The 10,629-nt window shown below is 38.8% G+C and overlaps 1 protein-coding gene across 1 annotated transcript in view; it reads left to right on the top strand.

Annotated features, from left to right (window-relative positions):
- Positions 1–10,629, top strand: part of Slc35a3 (solute carrier family 35 member A3) — a 44,371-nt gene that overhangs the window by 12,848 nt on the left and 20,894 nt on the right. Inside the window, exon 2 of the mRNA XM_055628137.1 lies at positions 9,845–10,049. Coding sequence (XP_055484112.1) covers positions 9,863–10,049 — 187 coding nt within the window. The 5' untranslated portion in view covers positions 9,845–9,862. The remainder of the gene's footprint in view (positions 1–9,844; positions 10,050–10,629) is intronic.

Raw genomic sequence — 10,629 nt, 5'->3', positions numbered from 1 at the left:
ATTGTGTAATCATATAACCTATTGATTGATAGCATGACATGTATAGTAAAACAGATATTGTCTTTGTATAACTGGCTTCATACATGGACTTAAATATTATAGTGACTATACATTATTGTCTTATTTAGGGTTTCTATTGCTGTGAAGAGACACCATGACCATGGCAACTCTTATAAAGCACAACATTCAATTAGGGCTAATTTACAGGTTCAGAGGTTTAGTCCATTATCGTCATGGCAGGAAGCATGGCAGCGTGCAGGCAGACATGGTGCTGGAAAAGGAGCTGAGAATTCTACATCTTCATCCACAAGCAGTAGGAGACTGTGAGCCACACTTGGCATGGCTTAACCTCAGAGCCTGCCCAACAGTGACACTTAATCCAACAAGGCCATATTTCTAATAGTGCTATGCCCTATGGACCAAACATTCAAACACACTAGTCCATAGGGGCCATTCTTATTCAAACCTTATGGTTTGAATAAGTAAGAGGAAATATCAAGTAAATGAAAAGCAAGTTCAATATAATCCTTCAGTGTAAGAACCATAATCAGGCAGTGATGGCACATGCCTTTAATCCTAGAATTCCACGCCAGCCTTGTCTACAGAGTGAGTTCACAGTAATCCTGATTGATTTGGGGGAAGGTGGTCATCAGTAATATGTACATTAATGGTATATATGCATTGTGGAGTGCATGAGTGTATATTTGCGTGCATAAGTGTTTGCAGTGCTAGGGATTAAACCCACAGCTTCATGCAGGCCAGGCAGGGGCTCTACCACTGAAGTATACTACCAGCTCTATAATTTATTAGTTAATACATAAAGTAACTTAGAATTGCTTGTCATTCTTTAAAATACAAGGATCTTTGGATCCTAAAGGAACCACTTTAATAAAAATTGGAGGACATAAATTCCATTTAAATATATTTAAATTGTGTATTCTAGCATATTTGTAGGGTTTTTTTTTTTTTTGTTTTTGTTTTTTTTTTTTTTTGAGACAGGGTCTCACTATGTAGCCATGGCTGGCCTGAAGCTGACTATGTAGCTATGTAGATCAGGCTAGCTTTGAACTCATAGTGATCTGCTTGTCTTCCTTCAGAGTACTGGGATTAAAGGCATGTATCATTATGCCTGGCCTTCAGTCTTTTTGGAAAACTTTTTTCCCCCTCTTCTTTGCATTTCTATGGATCAAACCCAGAGCCTCATAAAAATATACTAGGCAAGTTCTGTACCACTTAGCCATATGTCTAGCCCTCTGTTTTGTTTTGTTTCTGAAGACTATTAAATACTGAGATTCTCTTGGAATTTGGAATAAGAATAGTCTTTTTTTTTTTTTTTTTTTTTTTTTTTTTTTTTTTTTTTGAGACAGTGTTTCTATGTGTAGATTTAGCTGTCCTGGACTTACTCTGTAGACCAAGCTGCCCTCAAACTCACAGAGATCTGCCTGCCTCTGACTCCTGAGTGCTGGGATTACAAATGTGTGCCACCGTGCCTGGCCTAAGAGTAGTCATTTTTATTTTGTTCAAAATGTAAAAAATACAGATTTTAGTATGATCATCCTATATTATATGTCTAATATCCACTTATAAGTGAGTGTATACCTTATGTATCTTTCTGCTTCTGAGATACCTCACTCAGAATGATCTTTTCTAACCATTTGCCTGCAAATTTCATGATTTCCTTGTTTTTAATTGCTGAGTAGTATTCCATTGTGTAAAAGTGCCACAATTTCTGTATCCATTCCTCAATTGAGGGACATCTGGGTTGTTTCCAGCTTCTAGCTATTGTGAATAAAGCTGCAACAAATATGGTTGAGCAAATGTCCTTGTATACTTGAGCATCTTTTGGATATATGCCTAGGAGTGGTATATCTGGATCTTGAGGTAGTCCTATCAGGACCCTGGGTCAGATGCTCAATCTATATTCAGTATGGCAAATGGGATAGACATTGGAAAAAGGTGAAAACAAGGAACAAGACAGGAGCCTACCACAGAGGGTCTCTGAAAGTCTCTACCCAGCAGGATATTAAAGCAGATGCTGAGACTCATAGCCAAACTTTAGGCAGAGTGCAGGGAATGTTATGAAAGGGGGAGACAGAAAGACCTGGAAGGGTCTGGAGCTCCACAAAGAGAGCAACAGAATCAAAAAACCTGAGCCTATGGGTCTTTTCTAAGACTGATACTCCAATCAAATACCATTCATGGAGATAACCTAGAACCCCTGCTCAGACGTAGCCCATGGGAGCTCAATGTCCAAGTGGGTTCCCTAGTAAAGGAAACGGGCTGTCTCTGACATGAACTCAGTGGCTGGCTCTTTGATCACCTCCCCCTGAGGGGAGAGTAGCCTTAACAGGCCACAGAGGAAGACTATGAAAACCACTCCTGATGAGACCTGATAGGCTAGTGTCAGATGTAAGGGGAGGAGGTCCTCCATTATCAGTGGACTGGGGAAGTGGCTTGGGAGGAGAAGACAGAAAGAGGGAGGAATTGGGAGGGGATGAAGGTGGGGCTACATCTGGGATACAAAGTGAATAAATTGTAATAAATAAAAAATTACATAAAAATAAGTTTATTAGCATTTAAAAATGTAAAAGTAAATTCTGATCAAGCGTCATCTGAGCTCATTGAATCTAAATGAATGGAATTTAGATCTATGAATTTTTGTTGTATATTTGTATATTTTCCCTTATGGAGATTTAAAAATAAAAAATTCAACTTTATAAATATTAAATGTATGCAGCAATTCAGATGAAATATGGCAATTAGTAAGCAAGTACAAGATTTATTGATGAGGCTGGGAGTGATAAACAACTTAGTGTTGAGATCTTAGTTAGATGCTCAGTAAAAATTGGAAAAAAAAAAAAGGAAGGCATCTGTAAGATAGCCTAACCAAACCTAAAGTCGGTTTCTCCCCAGAGGACATAAAGGGCTCTCAGAGGTAGGAGCTGCGTGACTGCTGTCACATCAGTGTCGCTTAAAAGGGAGAGACTGAAGCACTAAGGAGCCCTGTATTGAGAATGTGTACACAGATGTGTGTATGTTTGGTAATGGAAAAGCAAAATTATGAAAATATATGCTGACTTAGAAACTTACTTGTTTATTTATTGAGACAGAGTCTGACTTTGTAGCCCTGGATGTGCTGGAACTCAGCTATGTAAACCAGCTGTTCTTGAATTTGTGGCGATTCCCGCAGCTGACCCCAAGTGCTGGGATTACATGCATGCACCACTGTGCAAAGAAACTGACCTTTAACTTTTCATTTGCTAATAAATTAGAACATTGTTGTTAAAATAGGTGTATTAATGATCTTGGTAGCACAGAATAAGCACACAACTGATTTCCTGAGTCAGATGGCTAATGAAGAAGTCTCTGTGTTCATTCCTGTTAGGTGATTAATTTGAGTGGCAAAGAAGTATATACTTAACTTCTGTCTCTGAAATTCAAGTAAAATGCTTATGATAATATCTCCAGTGAGTTTTAAAATTATTTATTTTTGTTTCATGTGTATTGGTGTTTTGCCTGGATATATGTATATGTGAAGGCATCAAATCTTCTAGAGCTGGAGTCACACACAGTTGTCAGCTGCTGTGTTGGTGCTGGGAATTGAACCTGGGACCTGTGGTAGAGCAGCCAGTACTCTTAACCACTGAGCCATCTTTCCAGCCCCTATCTCCAATGGCTTATATATATGTATTTTGTTGAATTAAAGGTTTTTTTCTATACGCTCTCTAGCTCCCAAATAATGAGACAGAGACCCATTTACATTTATTAATAATCCTTAGAGCACTAAGCTGGGCAGATATTGATCTGTCTGTCTATACTATCCTGGCTGCTTCCCAGCCATGTGCCCCATACTACTTGCCATCTTGTCTAGCTCTGGCAGCTCCTGCTCCATTTGTCTTCATGGTGACTCCTCATGACCCATTAATTCTCATGGCCCTGAGACCTTCTTCCCTACTCCTCAGACTGGGAATGGAAATCCCACCTACTGTCTCTTCTGCCCAGTCATAGGTTCTTCAGCTTCCTTGTTAACCAGTCAGAGATAATTGGGGAGTAATTTGTACACAGCATTGAGACAGGAGATTCCTCACTAGCAATGACAGTCTGTTAGCATTTAGCTCACTGGGGGTTCAGCAATTAATAATTGAATATACAGAGGCACACCTTAATACAATGTGAATGAAGGTCACTTCTGCAGTATTTAGTGGTGAACATATGTTTTCCATCATTAAAATTTTTATTTTCATAATTGTTCATATTTAGAATATATTTAGATGTGCATAAGGATTGCCAAATTTTGTAAATAGCACTTTCATCCTCAAGAATAGTTTTCTCAGGGCTAGAGAGATGGCTCATCAGTTTAGGGCACTGACTGCTCTTGAGAGTACCTGGGTTCTATTTCAAGCATCTGTATGGTAGCTCACAACAGTTTGTTACTTCAATTCCAGAGGATCCAATGATGTCTTCTGGCCTCTGCAGACACTGCACAAACATCGTACACAGACATACATGCAGGCAAAACACCCATAAACAAAATATTAAAATACTATTGACGACAATTTTAAGGGACTAGAAATAGAAAGATGGCTCAGTTGTCAAGAATACTTACTGCTCTTATAGAAGACCTGGGTTCAGTTCCGAGCATGCACATGGTGGCTCACAACCAACCTAACTGCAGTTGCAAGGGATTCCACATCCTTTTCTGATCTCTATGGGCACCAGGCACACACATGGTGCACATACATATATGCAGGCAAAACACTCATGCATATAAAATAAAAATAAATGTTAATTTTTTAAGAGTAGGTTTCTGTCTGGCATGGTGGGACATGCCTTTAATCCCAGCACTGGAGGCCGAGGCAAGCAAATCATCTTGCTCCACATATCAAATTCCAGGCCAGCCAGGGCCCTGTTTCAGAGAAAGGAAGGGGTGGGGTGGATAGTCTCTGAAACAAGGTACTTGGCACGATTTCGGGACTAATGGTTGCTGAATCTGCTTGATTATGTACTATTTGAGTACTTAGTGGTTGTGGGGCAGTCACTTATCTAGTACCCTAAATAGCTTAGCTGTGAGAGTTCAAAGGAAATATACTACAAAAAGGTCATACAGATTGGGAGAATCTGAGTGGAAGATGGGATTCATGGAAAAGAGAGTTGAGTGAAAACCATGGTAACATATTATGCCTGGCATTAACCTAAAGATAACAGGAAACCCCAATGGAGAGTGCTTCATGGTCAAGTGTGGCTTTGACCAGTGAGTTGTTGTTGTTGTTGTTTTAAGATTTTATTTATTTATTATATATACAGTGCTCTGCCTGCATGTACACCTACAGGCCAGAAGAGGCACCAGATTTCATTTAGATGGTTGTGAGCCTCCATGTGGTTGCTGGGAATTGAACTCAGGACCTTTGGAAAAGCAGCTATTGCTCTTGGCCTCTGAGCCATCTCTCTAGCCCCGACAACTAAGTTTTAAAGTGGACTTAATTGAGGTTGAATTTACTTGTAGTGAAAGGACTTTAACTGCAGTCCTGTGATTTCTGATAATTCAATATTATTATATAATTACTACCCAAAATATTTTAATCAGCAGCAGAATTCCCTGTTAATGCCTTTGTAGTCAGCCCTCAATCCTAACTTTTCACTGCAGGCAGTTGTATGTTAGTATCTATCGATACAGTTTGCTTTTGCTTTTTTTTTTTTTTTTTGAGTATTAAATAACATATTAAAAATTATGTTTCAGTGTGTTTCTATATAATTATTGTGTGTGTGCAGGCATGTGTATATGTGTATTTGTGGGCATATGTGCTATGGTGGACATGTGGGTGTTGGAGACCAACTTTTAGAGTTGATTCTGTCCTTTGTTAAGGAAAGATCTTTCTTATTTCTGCTGTTATCATAGCTAGCCAGTGAGCTTCTGGGTGATTTTCTTGTGTTTGCATCCCATCTGGCCATGGGAATTACAGATGTGAGTCAATGGATACTTTGAATCTCAGGATTGAACTTGGGTCATTAGTCTTACCCATATGGCTTATTTATTTCCTGAGCCTTCTCTCTGGCCCGTAGGTGATATTTTAAAGAAATTTTTTGACTTATTTGTGTGTGTGTGTGTTTATGTGTGTGTGAATGCAGGTGCCTACAAGGTCCAGATGAAGGTGTCAGCCTCCTTAGAGCTGGAGTTACAGGTGGTTATGAACTGCCTGAAATGTACTGGGAACTGAATTCAGGTCCTCTGCAAGAGCACTGTGCACTCAACCAATGTGCCATTTCTCAATGTGATGGGATTGGGGATAATGTAACCTTTGGGATACTTATATGAGACTGGAACACTCCCAGGCAAGATTAAGGTCCCCAAGGAACTCTTAATGGTCTACTATGTGAGGGTATAATGCTAACAGTCATCTGCAATCCTAGAAAAAAGACCTTACCAAAACCTGACAATGCTGCCATAGTCACCTGGATCTCTAAGTCTCTAGAACTGTGAGAAATAAATTCCTGTTGTTTATAAGCTACCCAGGAACAGGTACAGATTATAAATGATTATAACAGATTATAAATGTTATTTTTATTTCCTCAAATGAGGGGATGAGATGAAGATCATTCCCAAGCCTTTCTAGCTCTTTCTGAACTCTCACTGGCTGGTTTAACTCAGCTGCTCTGTTCTAAACTCCTCTCCAAGCTGACTGATTCAAACTGGCTTCTTTTGGCTTCTGACTGAATGTCCCTTCTTGGCTTCAGATTAATTTGGCAATATGTTTTAATCTTCTGGCTCCTTCTCATGCTCTGGTTCATTCTGTCTTCACCTATGTCTAGCTTTTTCCTCTCTGCAACCTCTCTCTGTAGGGTTAAAAAAACAAAAACAAAAAACCCACCTCTTTCCATCTCCACACTGCTCTCTCCCTGCTTCTCTTTCCTATCCTGTTCTTATGAGTTGGGTGTATCCTATCTCTGACTCATTCTGTCATGTCTTTCTCTCATTCTTCACTTTGCCTGCCTACTTTAAACATGGCTGCTTTCCTTCTATAAACTAACCTTACCTTCATTGTTTGGGATTAAATGTGTGTACTAAGGGTGTGTCTGTATTCCTGCCAGATCATACTGTAATCCGTAGTTTGTCTGCATTCCAGCTGGATTACATAGACCTAGAAGGTATTTGGATGTATTCCCTTGCCACAACAGCCATGTTGCTAGATTAAGATTCCTCTACACTGATAGCTGCCTGAACAAAATGGGATATATGGATCCAATTCTGGACTGTATTCCATTGCTCTATACCTCTGTGCTTATGATGGGCATCTTATGTAATTTTCTAGTGAATCTGGAAGTTTAGCATTTTATTTAGTATTCAATTTGCTCTTTCCAAATAGTTTTGTATTTTTTTGTTTGTTTGTTTTTTGGGTTTTGTTTGTTTGTTGTTTGAAGATAGGGTTTATCTGTGTAATCCTGGTTGTCCTGGAACTTGTTACATAGACCAGGTTGCCTGTCTTTGCTTCCTGAGTGCTGGGATGAAAGGAATGTGGCCATCACCATCACCCAGCTTTCCAGATTGTTTTCATTCCCTAGATCCTTCATATTCTCATGTGAGTCTTAAAATCAGCTTGGCAGCATAAAGCTTATGGCTTCAGTTACTCCAAAGGCCAAGGCAGGAGGGGCATAAGCACAAGAGTTTAAGACCTGTTTGGGCGAAAAAGGGAGATCCTAAAACAAACAATCCAAAAAATACTACCAAAAGAGAGAGAGGAAAAAAAAAAACACCCAACTCATCCTTCTAGTTTCTACCAAAAAAAAGGTGTCTTAGTTGGTATTTTATTGCTGTAAAGAGACTCCATGACCAAGATAATTCTTATCAGCGAAAGCATTTAATTGGGGGATTACTTACAGTTTCAGAGGTGTAGCCCATTATTATTTTGGGGAACATGGAAGCAGGTGGCTCTGGTGCTAGAGAAGTACTTGAGAGCCACACCCTAATCCACAGGAAGAAAGAGTGACACTTGGCCTTTTGAAACCTCAATGTCCACCCCCAGTGACTTACATCAACAAGGCTAAACCTCCTAATCCTTGTCAAATAGTGCCACTCTCTGTTAACTAAGCATTCAAACATAAGAGCCTCTGGGGACCATTCTTACTCAGTCCATGACAGACAGCAGAGGGGATTGTGTTTGTGATTGTATCTTTAGAGCAGTCCGTATGATCTTGGACAGGAGCTGCAGTGGCAACTATGCTTAAGCATGCATAAGATCTGAGTGGACTGTCTCCATGTCTACTGCAGTTATGGTGGTTGATAGAATTGTTGAAAGCTTCTAGATCTTTTCAGTTTTTTTCCTCATTCTATTGTAATTTTTAAGAAAAGTAGGTTAAATATTTTTCTTTTATTTCTGTTCATTTGTTTTGAAACTACCTTAATAAGGTACACATGCATTTATAATGGCTATAGGTTCCTGGTGTATTGATCCTTTTATTACTATGAAATATCCTTCAAGTCTACAAGTAATTTTAGGTAAGCCTTTTGCCTGACATTAATATAAGACCTCTAGTTGTTTTTTTTTTTTTTTTCATAATTTTCATGTGATATCTTTATCCTTCCTGCCCATCTCCCTGTCTTAATCTTTCTCCTTCTCTTCAAGGAGTTGCTCCCTTCCTCCTTTTTTTGTGAGCCTGGGATTCATTCACTAAGTTGCCCAGGTTGGCCTTGAATTCCAGGGTTTAAGTGATTTTCCTGGCTTTACTCTCTCAAACTCCTAAGATGGCCCAGTCCTTTGACTTTTCATCACATCTCTGGCTATATATTTAAGGCAAGTCTGTTGGGACTGGGTTGCTTAGAGGAAGACAGCAAGCTTACTATGTGTGAAGGTGTGGGGTCAGTCCCTGGCATCACCCGAATCATAATAATTGAAATAATAATAGTAATAAAAGTCTCTCCGAGCAATGTTGAAATAGTTTATTGAACTAAAAGGACTTTGTGGCCGCTGTTATTAAGGAAGCTGGATAAAAGTGCGTAAGAACTATTGTACCTGTTTTGTCTTTATGAGTTCAAAATTATTTTTAAGAAGTTTAATGATTTTTTTTGTTGTTGTTGTTGTTGTTGCTGCTGCTGCATTTTTATGGTAGCTTCCTTGAAATTCTTGTAACACCAACATCTGGGTTATTATTATTATTTTTTTGTATTGTCTGTTGATTGTTGCAATTCAACCAAATTAAACCTTTTTGCTTTTTGATGACTCTACTCATTTTGAGTTGTATCTTGAACATTTGTGTATTATGAAACTCTGGTTCCTACTTAAATCTCTTTTATTCATAGCCAGGTGGGGAAGAGTGGGAATTCTGTTTGCAGATACTCACTTTCTATATTGCAGGAATTGCTAACAGTGCTCCACTCCAACGCTTCTCTTTGCAGACCCTGGTGGGAGAGGGATGGGTCATCACAGCTACTTTCATTACTTCAGGTGCTGAGAATTAACAATGCTTTCCCCACAGTTTATACCCAGCTGCAATAGTTTTTAGGACAACTGTCTTTAGTCGTTTAGAGAAACTGAGTTTTCATTGTCTGTTTTGTTGTTCTGCACTTGTGGCAATTCCAAATTATATGGTATTGTAGCACTTGGTAGAGTATAGAGGTAGCCATAAATCTTCAAAAACAATGCTTGCTCATCCCTCAGACCTTAATCAGTTTGCCTTCTTTTCTTCAGCTTAAGTTTCTTGGCAGGTGCCTTTCTCTTTGGTCCAGGCTTTTTTGTTGCTGTTGCAATTAGAAAGAGGACGCTTCTCTTGTTTGGAACTTCTGTCTCTTCTTGGATATTCATTTCTGTATTTTTTAGTTTGATTAACTTGTCCTGTGTATTTTGTTTTTCAGACAAATGAAGAGAAAACAATGTCTGCCAACCTAAAGTATCTTTCCTTGGGAATTTTGGTATTTCAGACTACCAGTTTGGTTCTAACGATGCGTTATTCTAGGACTTTAAAAGAAGAAGGTCCTCGTTATTTATCTTCTACAGCAGTGGTTGTGGCTGAATTTTTGAAGATAATGGCCTGCATCTTTTTAGTCTACAAAGACAGTAGTAGGTATCTAGGGTTTTTTTTTTTTCCTTTTTTATGTGATTAGTTGAATTTTTATATATGTAAACATATTTTTAAGTATACATTTAATGGATTTATTTATTTTATCTTGCATTATTTAATTTGCCTAGACTTAACGTTTCAATATTTTTTAAGAATTAGTAAGACAGGGCCCAAGGGGATGGCTCAGTTGGTAAAATGCTTACCATGCAAGTGACAGGACCTGAGTTTGGATCATCAGCACCTACATAAATGGCTGGATGTGGCAGCATGAGCTTGTAATTTCAGCCCTAGGAGGACGTAGGATGACACCAGAGCCTGCTGGCCTGCTGGCCTGACCTACTTGACAAGCTTGAGGTTTAGTTAGAGACTTTGCGTAAAATAAGGTAAAGAGCCACTGAGGAAAATAGCCAAAGTCAACTCATGTACACACACGCATTTGTGTTAGTACCAGTTTTAGTACTAAAGCTGTTATATTCAGTTTGTAACACGATCCATGCTAGTTAATATTATGATTTCTAGTTGCAGTCATAGTTTATTAATTTGAGAAAAAAATGAGTTCTTTAGTTCTATTTATTTATT

Source organism: Psammomys obesus, unplaced genomic scaffold (genome assembly GCF_907164565.1).
Source record: "Psammomys obesus unplaced genomic scaffold, mPsaObe1.curated_primary_1811, whole genome shotgun sequence".
Taxonomy (NCBI): Eukaryota; Metazoa; Chordata; class Mammalia; order Rodentia; family Muridae; genus Psammomys; species Psammomys obesus.
The sequence above is the reverse complement of the archived record's forward strand: the minus strand, read 5'-3'. Positions and strand labels throughout refer to the sequence as shown.